Below are 15,888 nucleotides of genomic sequence, written 5' to 3'. Positions count from 1 at the left end.
TTTCAGCTAATTCAGATTTACAGCAACATTATTATGAGGCTCTGAGAGTCAAGAAACCAGCAGAACTAAGTCCAGTTATATACCCACAGTAATTATAGTTTAAAAAAAAAATCTTTTCAAAATGTTTATAAGGTTAACATGAAAAATGTTTCATTTAATTCTGCTTATTTCATTTTAAGATCCTGTCTGTGGCAGGGTACTAAAATATAAATCGTGTAAGATTTTATGCTTGTTCTTTACATTTAAACAAAAGAATTTCTAAAACTAGCTTTTATCACCATCCTGAAAAAGAACAATGTTCATAGAACTTACAGCTTACCCAGTATTTACGAGACATCTGGTAAGCTTCATTCCACGATTGAGGTTTTAATTCTGCTATATAGTGAATTTGTACTTATTTAAGGTAGGACAATGGAAAACTGATGTTAAACTCAGAAAAATAAATAAAACCCATTTGGAGCACAGATTATGGCATAAAAGGATGCTGATGTCAGTGCAGTCTCCATGAGAATGGCATAATTTGTGATGTCATCCATACGTGACTGAAGGGTAGCCCCTTTCAGTGGACAAAGAGTGATCTTTAGGTCAACTGCTTGAAGATAAGACTCACTAAAGTGTGAGTGTTCCCTTGTGTAAGAGTTTCTTCAGATGTTTTAAAAGCTGTGTTTATATGTAGGCCACAAATAACAGGAATAAGTACTCAAAATTTGTCAAAAATGTCATTTGACATTTCACTGACATCACAATCCTATGCTTCTTTAATCAGAAGCCCCATTACCTTCAATGGAGCTTACTCTCAAGAAACTGTGTACACCAGGGGTGCTCAATAGGTGGATCGCGATCTACCGGTAGATCGCGAGGCAAAATGAGTAGATCGCAGAGCCCTGTCTCTCCAAACTGTTAATATGTCAGTTTCGTCTAGTGACTAGACAAAACTGACATATTTAGCTGACACTAAACTGACACTGAAACTGACACTTTAGCTGCTCTTCAGGCATGCAGCAACAAAACTGACGAAACTGACTAGACTCCAGCAGGGGCTCCATACATTAAAGGGGGTGTCTGTCAGACGCTTCCTTCCCCCCTGGTAGATCTCTGGGCCTTGCTGGGTTTCAAAGTAGCTCTCGAGCCAAAAAAGTGTGAGCACCCCTGGTGTACACTCTAGGACTGGAGCCTGAATCTGCGAATACATGTTTGAAGTAAATTGCCCACAGAACATGACAGACGGCATCTGGTGCAATAATCTTTTCAGTTATCTGTCGCAAAGGCAACTTCTTATGTGGGCAGCGATACCTGCATATCTATAACATCACATTCAGTTAATTGTAAGGGTAGAATGAAAATGGAAATCACTTAATCCAACACATTATGATGAGCCACAACAATCCTCTGCCAAATGTAGCATGCCTGATGGATTAACCCATATCATCATGACTGAAATGTGGCCAGAAGGGAGCAAATGAACATCAACTACATGACTGAGATTCCCACAGGACAAGTTATGAGTAGATTTATTAGTAGTATACACACTAAAGTGAGAATACCACCACTACTTCAGCATCATTACATTACAGGATAAATATATGGCTTTTCTCTTCATACAACTTGTGTCTTTTCAGAAAGCTTGTTCTAAAGAAGCGGTGTCCAAAGTTTTTGGCAGGAGGGCCACATCATCTTTCTGACATTGCGTCGGGGGCTGGGGAAAAAAATAATTAATTTACATTTAAAATTTGAATAAATTTACATAAGTTTACATAAGTGAATATATTAAAGATGAACTTATATGAATGGATGAAGGTCTTGCAATAGCTCAAGGCCTATAAAAGTCCTTGCACAAAGCAAGACCAGCCTTTCCTTTGCTGCTGCTACTGCATCACAGATGTGAAACAGCAAGCAGTGGAGGGAGCCCTCATCCCACACAGCTCACGTGAGAGGCCAAACAGCTGCCCTCATGCTGAGAGCAGTTGCGTCAGGCCAGTGCGGGCTCCAACAAATCTCCGGAGGGCCAGAGGCTCATTGGAGACTGGGGGCTCCCTGAGGGCTGCATTGAGAGGCTTCGAGGGTCGCAAGTGGCCCCAGGGCAGGGGTTTGGGTACTGCTGTTCTAAAGGAACAGGGAACAAACAGAAATGTGGCCTAGGCCCCAGTGCAGACTTGTTCTGCATATGAATGAAGCTTAGAGCCCTCAGTTTAAAAACAGCAGCTAATTTCTATGCAGGATTAGGCTATTCTATATAGGGCCTTGAGACAGCAGAAGAGACTTCAGCTGTCACAAAATGGCTGCCAACAGAGCGTGGAACATCAGCTGCCATTTTAGAAGCGCTGCTACACAAGTTGGCATCATTCCAGGTCCATCGCTAGAACTGCCTACACCTGCCGGAGCAGGTAAGGCAGCAGAAGTGGCAAGGAGGGGCAAAATGGAGTGGTGAAGGATGTGACAAGGGTGGGGAGGCTACAGGAAGGAGTGGATCCGGCAGTGATTGCATGTACCAGATCCTTTTTCCCCTTTCTTCTCCTTGGACTTGCATCAACGAAACCGCTGGTGCAGGTCTGAGGAGGTCCATTGTAGGTTGGGAGGATTATATGGGGGTAAGGAGATTTAAATCACCTTTCCCTGCTGAAGCCTCCCCCCCCCCCCGTTTTTGACATGACTACACCAGTGGGGAGGGGGGGAATAGGATTGGGTTCTTAATTTTATAAGGAAATGAAATTTTTTGATATTTCTAATTCATTCTTGGGAGTAGGATGTTATGGTGGCTGAACCCTTAATCTGATTTAGTATGTTAGTATTTGCATATTCAATGTGTTAGATTTTTTTTAAATCCCACCTTGCATACATAGTTCCATTAATAGGAGAGTTGTGGTGGGCTCAGTTGCGTAGCAAACGGGGTGATCTGCACCCTAGGGAAGGTGATGGGCATGCCACCTGATCTCCTGCTGATCAGATTTCGTGCTGCTTCCAGCTGTGGTTGGTAGATGGGATCTTCTGCCCCCCAGGCCCCGAACAACCAGAAATGGTGAAAGCATTCAGAAGCAATTCAGTGGTGTGCACGATGACATCATCACGTTACCACCGAACCATTTCTGGGTGCTGTGTGTCACTCCAGTTGAGTACACGGAGTGTTGTGCAGCACCGGGAGGAGGGTGGCACCAGCACTGGCAACCACACTAAGAGGACTAGAAGGGCCCATGCGATCTGACCAGAAACAGGATCTTAAGAGAAATTTGATAAGAGCAGGGCACGTGACTAGGGAGGGACTTGTGAGACATGTTTCTATGCACAAACAGAACTCTACTACACCAGCCTATACTGAACTATAAGGAAATTTATACAGTTTACCACAACAAAAATAGTTGGTGACTACTTACTGTGTGAGCATAAAAGCAAAATCCACCCACAGATCTTTCTTTAAAAAAAACAACAACAAATTCTGGGCTCTTTAGTACAATGTCTATCCCAGACTAACACTTTATTCGTTCTGTTCTCTGGTTTGGCGATTTCAGATACCTCAGATAAAAGTCACTGTGGAGGTTGAAAAATGCCCCCCTTCCAAACAGAACCACAACAGGAAGTAACTGAAACACCAGATTAAAAAAATTAATTTATCTCATATATGGTGTGAAACATATCTCATGTAGTATTCTGTATATTTGAAACGAGAGTCCCTATATTCTATTATTTCAGATAATTACCTTTTTTTTGTATTGGCAACCTTCAGTCTCGAAAGACTATGGTATCGCGCTCTGAAAGGTGGTTCTGGCACAGCGTAATTACCTTTTATTATAGTGTGGTTCTGTGGTGGTTCTGGCACAGCGTAATAATTACCTTTTATTATTTCAGAAAAAAGTTTAAATACAAACATCTACCAGGAAGAACAATCAACAAATCAAAAGGAATGAATTTCCTCTCTTAAGATACATTCACTTTACAAAAAGGGAGAAAATTGTGCAAAGGGATTATAAGGTTGAATCCTATACACACTTTCCTGGAAGTAAGTCCCATTGAATACAGTGGAACTTATTTCTAAGTAGACATGTATAGCACTGCGCTGTAACTTCTCTAAAGTTATTATTCCAATAGTCAATAAAAATATCTGTTTCTCATCAAATCCGTCTGTGTCTAATCCTTCTACCATCCTTTTATAATGAGTTAATTAAGTCATACAGGCAATTGCCCACAGCTTATTAAAGCAATCTAAAGTTAACAGTAGTTCAAGTGCTTCCAATTTTTCTGCAATATACGTACTGGCAGCTACTAGGAGACATGTAATCATTTTTGAATTTTCTACTAGGTAGAATCACTAATTAAAAGAAATATTCAAGAGAAAGAAAATATAAATTTTCAAAATATTTTCATCACTAAGAAAACCGGAATGTTCAACAACTCTAGCTTTATGATTAATTGGGGTCCACTTATATTTCAATGCTATATGTACTGCTCCCAACTACACTCAAGCAAACTCACTCCATAATGTACAAAAAAGAAAAAAAGTTCAGGACTTGGAATCGAGTCACTTTGCATCTTCTCGAAAAGCAATGAGATGTATTCCTAACTGACAGATCGTCAGCTGCCACCTGCTATTAAACTCCACAATTCCATTGTAAGTCAAACTTTATTTGCAAGCTGCAGAGTCTACTGTCAGGAAGTGTGACAATAAAAAAATTAAATGGAAATTACTGGATGAAATAAAATGGTAAAAAAATGCTACTTGCGCATGAAGATTTGCATAGTCAATTGCACAGCACTGCTGATTCAGAACTAGAAAGGATAGCTAAGGTTGTTTCAGGGGCTGCTAACTCAGGATTGCTGACTACCACATCACTATGTTTTTAGGGAACTCTGCACGCTACTGACTTCTGCATAGTAGAGATAATACCCCAGCAATGATTTATTCAATTACTTATGCAGAAGTTGAAAATACTCAAGCTGTGGATTTTACTAGCAGTCCTTTCCATTTCAGCTCACCTCATCTTTTGATTAACTTCTTCAACATCCAAATGAATGAGAGGATGATGTGAATGACAGGTTATACCAGGATAATAAATAGTAACAGAGAGAATAGTAATCTCAATAATCTCCCTTCTCTTTTTTGGAGCATATGTAACTGTAGAACACAGCAGAAGTATTGTGTTTAGTAATGACACCAAGATTCATACTTCCAGACTCTCAATAGATTTGCAGGACTATATAGGATAACATCAAGAATTGGCCTGGCTAGATACCGGTCAGGGGGCCATACCAGTTAGGGAGTCCACTGAACCAACTGATACTCAAACCTCAGAACCAATGGCATTGGTGGTACCCAATTTGTTATGGGGGGGGGGGAGTGCAGCTCACAGCAACCTGACACAAGCACGGCTTGTGATATTGACCTCAAAGAACAAACAAGCATTATGGTGCCTACATTCTTCCCTTGCTCACATTAAAATCCAAACCAAAGAATTCCTATCCAATTCCCCTTCCTTCCTTGAGTCTCCTTCTCTCCAGAACGTGTGCTTCACTGCTGTAGTAGTATTCCAGCCAGATATATATGTACAGGGAAAAGAAAGATATCTCCCTTCTTCTCAAATGCATAACATGCTACTACACCCTGCTAATACCCCTGCTAATTGGGTAAGAGGCACTTTTTCAAGTGGGTGCTCCTTTTTTTTTTAGCAGGGGGAGAGTAACTGGCCCACCTCACCCCAGCACTGTCTGTTCTAGTGGCTGTCTGCTGGTATTCATTTGCATCTTTTTAGATTGTGAGCCCTTTTGGGGCAGGGAGCCATTTAGTTATTTGATTTTTCTCTGTAAACCACTTTGTGAACTTTTAGTTGAAAAGCGGTATATAAATACTGTTATTATTAATAATAATAATAATAATAATAATAATAATAATAATAATACACAGCATACCAGGCCTCCCACAAGTAGTTCCTGAGAAATACAGTTTATATACTCTTATAAAGACACAGCACAGTATAGTAATATCTCTGATAAATCTGCCTCCTTTAGCCCTATTTTGTTATAGTTCTCTTCTTTCTGGGCTGACAACCATTGTAGCCAAAGGGAGTAGTCAGTTTTGGACAGTGTGGGGCCAATCAATTCTCATTTGCTTCAACGCTATCTCTTTATAGCACTGTTTTGTGCATTTCTCAGCTTCCAAGGAGCAGATCCCCAACATTGTTAGAGGCATTACTGCACTACCATACTTTTCATTGGCAAGGATGCAAAAATCATACAACTGGTTCTGTACATCCAAAGGAACTTATGCCTTGTGAATCTTAATTCTCAAACAGCACCTCCTCCATGTCACTTAGCACAGTGGTTGTCAAACGTTTTAGCACCTGGACCTACTTTTTAGAATGACAATCTGTTGGTGCCTACCGGAAGTGATGTCATTAACATGGAAGTGATGTCACAGTCGGAAGTCACAACATCAATTTAGGCTTCTAACCTAATCCAAGATCAGTCAAATGTTCCATTATACAGCATGCTTATACTTATTTTGCATAGTTCTGAATTCAAACATCCTAGCTTGGAAGTCAAAACAGAATACAGAATTGGATCCTTCTCCAACCACACAGCTCTTCCCCCTTTCCAGTCTCCCATCTTCCCACCTATTCAGAGCAAAGCACCATACCTCTCTCCCACCAGGAGCCCATCCTGCCCAGCAGCTCTGTACCCTGTATTTTCAGCTCTGTATTTTCAATGCCTGCTGAGCTAGGTGGTATGACCCACAGTTTGAGAAACGCTGGCTTAGGTGACCTCATAAAACTTGAGGAATTTTCAAAAACAGTTGCTACTATGCTATAGTGTCTGCTGTGCACCCCCCCCCCCGAGTCAAATGTTTCACTGGGCATGCCTGAAGTAGCTCTTTCAATTCAATGGATTGATGAAGGCTAGTGTAAGAAACAACATCTAACATATAACAACCTGAGACAGAATATTGGCCCTGACCTACAGGAGATGAGGCTGGAAGCTGGGGAAAAATTGGGAGGTGTTTGAAAAAGAGGGTTTGCTGGAAAATTAAAGATGGGGGGGAGGAGTTGAAGGAAGAAACAGCAAAGAAGAGCAGTCTCTGGGACTAAAGGTGTCAGCTGGCCAACTTACCTCACTGGAAGTGAAAGAACAGCAGCAACTGTGGAAATACAAATGAGATGTGGAGCCAACTGCAAGAGCAGCTAAACTGATTTAAAGGCAACAACAGCTGTTCAGCTCTAAACTAAAGAGCAGCTCTGCCTGGGCCAGAAGGCAGGAAAAGTCGGCAGACACATCTTTACAGACCTCTATGGATTTATCCAATTTGCATAAAGTGGAAATTTGGAAGAATGGGGAAACTGTGTCATACAACAAAAGGTTCTAAGCTTATGCCATAGCACTAAAACTTTAAGTTGTTAGTGCTATGTTTAAGTTTCTCATTAATAAATAACTTTAGCCTCTGGTCACCCTAGCTCAGTGATTTTCAACCTTTTTCGTCTCATGGCACACTGACAAGGTACTAAAATTGTCAAGGCATACCATCAGCTTTTTTAGAATTGACAAAGTACACCATGCTGTTGGTGGGGGCTTATATCCCCCAATGGTCCTATTAATAAACGACCCTCCACCAAATTCCCACAGCACACCTGGGGACCATTCACGGCACACCATTGTGCCATGGCACAGTGGTTGAAAACGGCTACTCTAGCCTTATTCCTGACTAAACAGAACCTACATGTGTGCATCATGTAAGTATTAATGTCTCACATAATTTTTTCCCTAAGTTTCCCACAGTAATTAACAGTATATGAACCATCCAGGTTAGTTTCTGGGTCCATACTCAGAGATGTTGTATCACTAAGCTGGAATTCATTTGCCTCCCACACATAATATCAATCTGCAATTCTCTAAGTTATTAAACCGTAGGACCACATTGCATTTAATATGCAATTGGATTAGATGATCTAATAGATCTTTCCTATCTTTCATTCAAAGGTATAACTCAAACACCAATTCTAATGAAGTCTCACGAATATTACTCATTTCCTACAATTTGTCACTGCTAAACAGCTGACAGGTAATTGAGTACTCATTAATTTTTTGATCACAACAAGAAAGACCATGACCTTCTGAGTAGTTACTAATTAGCTCTATTTATAACCTTCAAAGCAGGAAGAACATAATAAGGTTACAATAAACCTTGTTACTGCATGGGAAGCGTCAAGAGATACACCCATTCCTGTATCAGATGAATGTATGAAAAGACTGGATAATGTCTCACACCAGTGGTTCTCAAACTTTTCAGCACTGGAAGCTACTTTTTAGAATGGCAATCTGTTGGGACCCACCAGAACTGAAGTCATTAACCTGTAAATGATGTCATGGCTTGACATCATCAAGCAGGAAAATTTTTAGCACACTCCATATGATAAAATCAAATAAATTATTTAAGTAAATTAAAAGTTTACAAGTACAAGTTAAAAAATTATTTAAAATAAAGAATCTTCCAAACCCTCTTAACCCTCCCAAGCAGTTGCTGATCTATTTAAAAGAAATTCCCTAAATATTCCAAAGGCTGCAATCCTACCCACATGTACCCAGGAGTAAACTCCATTAACAATCATTGTTTAAAGCATACACATAGAGTAGCCTGTTGAAAGTACAGATCTGTAACATTTTCCACATGGTCACATGCCATGGTAGCCTCAAGTTGAATACAATTAAAAATAAAATACACATTGAAATGAATGGGGATCCACCTGAAATTAACTTGTGACCCGCCTAGTGGGTCCTGACCTACAGTTTGAGGAACATTGCCTCACACCATTGATCCAACTAGTCCACAACTACAGCCTACTTTGATTGGCAGCTGTTCTTCAGGGTCTCAGCCAAAGGTATCTCCCAGCCCAATTACTTGAAATTTTTTTACAGTGATGCTAGCGAATCTCAATTCAACAACCTTTAATGGCATCATACATAATAAATACACAGTCACAAATATAAACCACAAATAAAGGAACACAGGAACAAGACCATAAGGAAATTGCTCACTCAAATAAACTAATCAAGACTACCTTGAACAATTAAAAATAAAAACTTTTGCAAGAAACTCGGCAACAAGCATTGTCGTTTCCTGTAGGAAGTCTTGTAAAAGAAACGCTGCAAGAAGGTGGGAGGGGCCAGAATAACTAGAAAGAACGGGGCGCTAGGGAATCTAACTGGGATCTTCTGCAGGTAATGCATTTGCTCCACCATTGAGACACAGCTCCTCGAGAGAACACATATCGTACTGTCATGTCTAAAAATGAAGGAAGCCTTCCCGTTTTTCATAACTGTTTACCAGCAGCATAGCTAGAGTGGTGCAAAATGGTAAGTAATGCAGGTTCCCAAATGCAAATGTAAGCAGCCCCTCCCACTCAACTTTGGAGCTCTTCAGGCAGCTGTGAGTTGCTGTTGCTGCCTGAATGGCTTGGAGAGTGAGTGGCAGGCGCTGCTTACAATCACGTTTGGGAGCCTGCACGACTTACCATTTTGCACGGCTCTAGCTACACTACAGCTGTTTACAACTTGTTTCAAGTCTACAGTACAGAAATTATCCAATCTCAAGACAAAATGGGACTAAGGAAGGTCAACTAATACATCCCATTGTCTGTATTGCAATAGTAATTACCTTTGAATAAAGGTTAGCAGACTTATTTTATAAAAATTCCTTTCTAGTGATCCAATCTTCCTTTATGCACATGGCCCCATTACAGAAACACTCCTTTCCAGGTAGGAAATGTTTATTGAAGAATTACAACTGCTGGCATTAATTACTGTATGCAAATGCTGAGTTGTTGTTTTCGAAATGGCAACCTAATGGAATATAATTCTATTGTTGGGAGTTTTTTGGTTTTTAAAAAAAATCCTTTTAAATGTAGCAAACAGTAAATCTGACATGTGAGAAACAACCATACAGATTTTTCTTAATAATGTTGAACATTAGGGGGCTAAAGGATGCAACCACTGAGATCCGAGCTCAGTGTTGGATTGCAGCCAGGATTCATATTCACCACAGTATATAAACATTATTAAAAGGAACATCATGCACAGACTGCTTTCACATTCATCCACTAAAAGGCATTGCAGGCTAGCATAAGTTGATGCTGAGCACTGTGGGAGATCCATTAATATAATGCTCTCAGAGCTGACGGAGCATCTGACCCAAGCTGGTTTCAGATCAGGAAGGAAGGAACATGACTTGTCTGTTGACTTCCCCTGCACAATGTGCAGGGGAAATCACTCAAGTCATCATTACCCAGTTAAATTCTCCCTGTGTGTTTCATGTTCTTGTTCCAACTGGACTGTGTTGTATCCCCATTGCTGTGCACTGTAGAGCATGCACTGCAATCCTCCACAGCTAATAGAAGTTCATAGGGCGAGTCAAAAGGAAAAGGAAAGTTAAGATGGGTTCCCACAGTCTATTTTCTAGCTTTCCTAACTCACAGCAGTGTTGTGGGACACTGTTATATAAGGATGGAGGTACCAGAGAGGCAGTGCATTTTGGATGGGTCCTAAATATTTGATTTTTGATAGTACTCTTGAGTACTAAGAGTCATCCTTTGTCCTTCAACAAAATTCTGTAATTGCAAAATTGAAGCAACGAGCAATTCCTTTTATACCAGCAAAACTGGGGTCACAAAGGAGCGCTTCATTTCTGTGTTCTGAATGTATTATAGCCCCAGATATATCACAGATCCAACTTTCTTTCCTAAACATGGTTTTTTCTTGACACCATGGACAAAAGTTTTGAAATATATATTGCAGAATACCATCAAGCCTGTGTGAACCCTGCAATGTCATCATGAAGTTCCATGCCAATGCTGCTAAGATGACTTCACTATCATACATCTGCCTGTCAGATTAGCAGTCTCAGGTGAAGCTGTTGTTCTATTTTTAGTATGTTAAGCTTCTGTTTTTCATAATTGTATAATTTAAAAGGCACCCTCTAGAATCAGTGCTAAGATCTCATCTGTAGCTTGGACAAAACATTCATATCAATGGAAATTTATGCTGAAAACTTTAAACTGCACAAGAAGTATCACTCACTAATACTGGAGGCATTCTATCAAACATAGTTATTGCCAGTGTTGGGAACTTGAGTAAGGTCATTTGGACTCAAGTCGCGAAAATGCTTGATTTGGGGGTGACTGTGACTCATGTGCATGGAAGACTCTGAAAAAGACTCAAGTCAGGGGCCCCCTGACTCTGCACTGGTCCCCATGTGTGCAGACTCAAATCTGCCTGTGTCTGGGGCTGCCTGCTTACTGTTTTCACTGCATGGAAAACCTTGTGGGCGAACATTCCAACAGCGAGCAGCAGGGAGTTCCACCCAGGTGGCAGGAATGGGTTAATGAATTGGGTGGGAGGGGGGAGCAAGTTCTTTTTCCCCATCTCTGATAGGAAGGAAGGAACCAATGATCATTGGACAAACTATGGGCATTTGTATATTTTCATTGGCTGAGGAAGACCAGGAGGCAGAGCCCAAGGGGATTCTTGCCTTACAATTGGCTGTAAAAGCCTAGGGAGGCAGGACAAAACTCTTTTGCCTGGGGCTGCTTTCCAACCTTATGGCTTTTTGGCTCTTTCATTATTTGGGGGAGTATTGGGTTGTCCTGGCAAGACTCGAAGTTGCTGCTTGTGACCCTCCTCCCTTTTCTGTTCCGGCACTCACTCAGTCCCTCCTGCCCTGTTTACTGATGGGTTGGGACAGCTGGGGAGTGTTCAAAGAGAACTCCAACACACACACAGAGCCTGGCAGCAGCCCTATTTTAACTTTTTAAAGGGAGGATTTTAAAAGGGGAGCGATTAGATTCAAGTCCATTAGAGTTACTAAAGGGTGACTTGGAAAATGCCCTTGTTAGGACTCTTTTTCAAGTCAAGTCGTGCGGGGCGGTGACTCGACTCAAGCCATGCTGGGTTTTCCCAACACTGGTTATTGCCCTATCTTTATTCGAGCAGAGCTTGCTCAGTAGCTCTAGGGACAACAGGGAAACAGTAATGGTAGTATATACCTATTATGTGCAATGTACCCTGATACTCACAGTGCAACACTATGCATGTCTACTCAGAAGTAAGGATTACTAAATTCAGTGAGACTTACTCCCAGGGAAGTATGAGTAGGATTGCATTGCTAAGTTTCCATCTACAGCTTCTTCATATTTTGAAGATTAAGAACATAAGAACATAAGAACAGCCCCACTGGATCAGGCCATAGGCCCATCTAGTCCAGCTTCCTGTATCTCACAGTGGCCCACCAAATGCCCCAGGGAGCACACCAGATAACAAGAGACCTCATCCTGGTGCCCTCCCTTAAGATTGTTCTTGGGAACCTAATTCTGGGGGAAAATGGGGGCCCTACCCACATGTTTTTTACAGGGAAAACAGGGGATTCATACACACAAGTCCCATATAAATCCTACACATTTGCTTTGTTTAGTTAAAGACTGGCTCTGAATCACAAAGGGCCATATAAAATTCTGATTCTCCATAGGTTTATTTTTTTTACGAAAACACTGTTTAATTACTGGTTCAGTTAAAAGGGTGGTGAATTTACTTTGACCTGGATTTATGATCCAGCAAGGCTGGGTTCATTTAACCTACTCACCTTCATGGAAAGTCTGGGGAGGAATGTGGGGAGGCAATGTAAGGTGATTGTCATTTGAATGTTCATCATTAGTCTTTGTTAGACTTAATTGATCAAGTCCTTGAGGGCCATCCACAACTGTCAGAGCTTGCGATGGAGAGGTACCTTTACAGAGATACTGAGTCCCTGAGGATTCCAATTCCAATGTCTGTTTTTTATCCAGGTAGTTCTCCTTGAGATCTGCATTCCAAGTGGCTCTAAGTGGAGACTTGCTTTCCTCTGGGAACTTAGTCTTAAGTACTTCTGTGATTAGCTCTCCATTAGCTAAACCATCGACTCCATCTGGTGTTAAACTAGGGGAACTGCAGTTTATATTGAAAGACACGACTGACCTATGGGTTTTTTGGTTCTTACTCTGAGGTTGGTCAACAGGCACTGAGAGAGACTTGTCTAAGTAATAGATTGTATTTGGACACTGCTGGGAAATACTAAGGTGAATGCTTGACGTGAAGGAAGTCGGTGCTTGTTTGTTATTGCTGTTTTGTGGAGGGGCCATTCTGTTCTCTTTGTTTCCAGTGCTAAAAATCCAGTCAGACTGCCCCTTGCACAGCTGTGGACAAGGTTCAGAAACCTTCATTTTGGTGGCATTTCGATTTTGACAACATCTTTGAGTGTGCAAAGGTCTGCAGGACTGATCTGACTCAGTCATATTTGAAGCAACAGCAGTGTTCATGAGCAGCTTGCCTTCCTGGCATTTCGAACAAGAAGGGTCAGAAGCATCCTCCTGCAGTATACAAGGAGGTGGACCAACCCGTCTAGCAGTTATTGTGATGGAAGCAAAACCTTTCCTGTGGCTATGAGATGGTTTCTCCTCTTTGGTCCTGGAGTTTGTTCCAAGCACGTTGCCATCTGAAGATAGCTGAATTCCAAGTCTTCTGGGAAGCAATATGAAGGCTCTACTAACGCTGACTGAGTTACGATCAGTCAAAGATTGGTTCATGTGATAACCATCAGACTGGGTGATTACGGGCTGCATAGGAAAAGCGGCTTTATTTTCTTTTGATTTATTCTCATCAATCAGCTGTGAAATGACTATAGAGGAAATCATCTTTGCGTTTTGTGATGGCAGAGAGTCCTGCAAAGGAAAAGATCCAAATAATTATAGTGCTCAGTAGTGATGCATATAAAAATTATAGCTAAAGAGTCTGTGATTACATCAAACAGCGATATATGAGGCTTCTTATTCTATTCCACCACTTCATGCAGTTTTCACTGTAGGCCATTTCACTATGGCTAAAATCAGCTCAGAACTGCCTGCCAGAGCCAGAACGAAAACACAACCAATTTCATGTGCAAATTGTACATTCATAAAGCCATCTGTTTGAATGATTAATTGATTTGCTCAGTTGGGATATATGGCCCTGTGTTTAACAACGTGTGCGTTAATAGCAACTGTCAATTTTGGATTATAACCTATGCCACACTGCGCTTTCATGCTGATCTGCTGAAATATTAAAGCCCTTTAAGCACTTACAGCCTCCAGATGCACTGCAAAATGAATTACGTAGGTGGGCTGCGATTTTCTGTGGAGTGTTTATGTGGGAGTTGGGTCAGCACTGTTGCACAAAAGCATCAGGTATGACCAGGGGGAAAATTCTTCCACTTTGCCTCCTACAAACAGCATGCACACACTTCTGAATTGTTTGGGGTAGTGTTTATTTCATTAGCTGTTTATTGTTTCACATCCCTTGGGTGCGCAAAATACCCATAGCAAAGAGGCAAATGCCACAGATTTATTAATAGTGGGCCAATAACTTATCTATGACAATGACTATTTTTCACAACATAAACAGACAGAATTTCCTTTTGACAACACAGCTGCTCTAAGACTGCTCTCTGAGTACAATTATTATACACAACCTATATACTGTACAGGCAAATGGTCCACTAGTGAGAAACAAAGCTGATTAATTGGATGTAAACAGAATTTGTATTCAACACAATGACTTTAGCAATGTGTTTTCAGATTCCTCTCATTCCCTTAAACATGTAACTCCCTCTCAGCTGAAAAGTAGCATAGATCTCCCATGTTGTAAAGAGAGCTATGAGCTTTACTTTCCACTCTGATTTGTGTGTAGGAGTAAATCACCCCTCTCCGTCTCCCACACACACCCTAAGTGCTTCCACTATCAAGGTGATGGTAACATACACTGCTCAAAACAATAAAGGGAACACTTAAACAACACAATGTCACTCCAAGTCAATCACACTTCTGTGAAATCAAACTGTCCACCTAGGAAGCCACACCGATTGACAATCAAGTTCACATGCTGTTGCACAAATGGAGTAGACAACAGGTGGAAATCATAGGCAAGTAACAAGACACCCCCAATAAAGGAGTGGTTCTGCAGGTGGTGACCACAGACCACTTCGCAGTCCCTATGCTTTCTGCAACCTACACAAGTGGTTCAGGTAGTGCAGCTCATCCAGGGTGGCACATCAATGCGAGCTGTGGCAAGAAGGTTTGCTGTGTCTGTCAGTGTAGTGTCCAGAGCATGGAGGCGCTACCAGGAGACAGGCCAGTACACCAGGAGACGTGGAGGAGGCCGCAGGAGGGCAATAACCCAGCATCAGGACCGCTACCTCCGCCTTCGTGCCAGGAGGAACAGGAGGAGCACTGCAAGAGCCCTGCAAAATGACCTCCAGCAGGCCACAAAGGTGCAAGTGTCTGTTCAAACAGTCAGAAACAGACTCCATGAGGGTGGTGTGAGGGCCCAACATCCACAGGTGGGGGTTGTGCTGACAGCCCGGCACCGTGCAGGACGTTTGGCATTTGCCAGAGAACACCAAGATTGGCAACCTCGCCACTGGCGCCCTGTGCTCTTCACAGATGAAAGCAGGTTCACACTGAGCACGTGACAGACGTGACAGAGTCTGGAGACAGCAGGGAGAACGTTCTGCTGCCTGAAACATCCTCCAGCATGACCGGTTTGGCAGTGGGTCAGTAATGGTGTGGGGTGGCATTTCTTTGGGGGGCTGCACAGCCCTCCATGTGTGCGCCAGAGGTAGCCTGACTGTCATTAGGTACCGAGACGAGATCCTCAGACCCCTTGTGAGACCATATGCTGGCGCGGTTGGCCCTGGGTTCCTCCTAATGCAGGACAATGCTAGACCTCATGTGGCTGGAGTGTGTCAGCAGTTCCTGCAAGATGAAGGCATTGATGCTATGGAATCGGGCCCGCTCGTTCCCCAGACCTGAATCCAATTGAGCACATCTGGGACATCATGTCTTGCTCCATCCA

The 15,888-nt window shown here is 41.9% G+C and overlaps 1 protein-coding gene across 1 annotated transcript in view; it reads right to left on the bottom strand.

Moving 5' to 3' along the window:
- C3H10orf90 (chromosome 3 C10orf90 homolog) overlaps window positions 1-15,888 on the bottom strand; it is a 130,875-nt gene that overhangs the window by 54,348 nt on the left and 60,639 nt on the right. The window contains exon 3 of the mRNA XM_066622295.1: window positions 12,608-13,721. Coding sequence (XP_066478392.1) covers window positions 12,608-13,721 — 1,114 coding nt within the window. The remainder of the gene's footprint in view (window positions 1-12,607; window positions 13,722-15,888) is intronic.

Source organism: Tiliqua scincoides, chromosome 3 (genome assembly GCF_035046505.1).
Source record: "Tiliqua scincoides isolate rTilSci1 chromosome 3, rTilSci1.hap2, whole genome shotgun sequence".
NCBI classification, from domain to species: domain Eukaryota; kingdom Metazoa; phylum Chordata; class Lepidosauria; order Squamata; family Scincidae; genus Tiliqua; species Tiliqua scincoides.
This window is presented reverse-complemented; position numbering and strand designations above follow the sequence as displayed.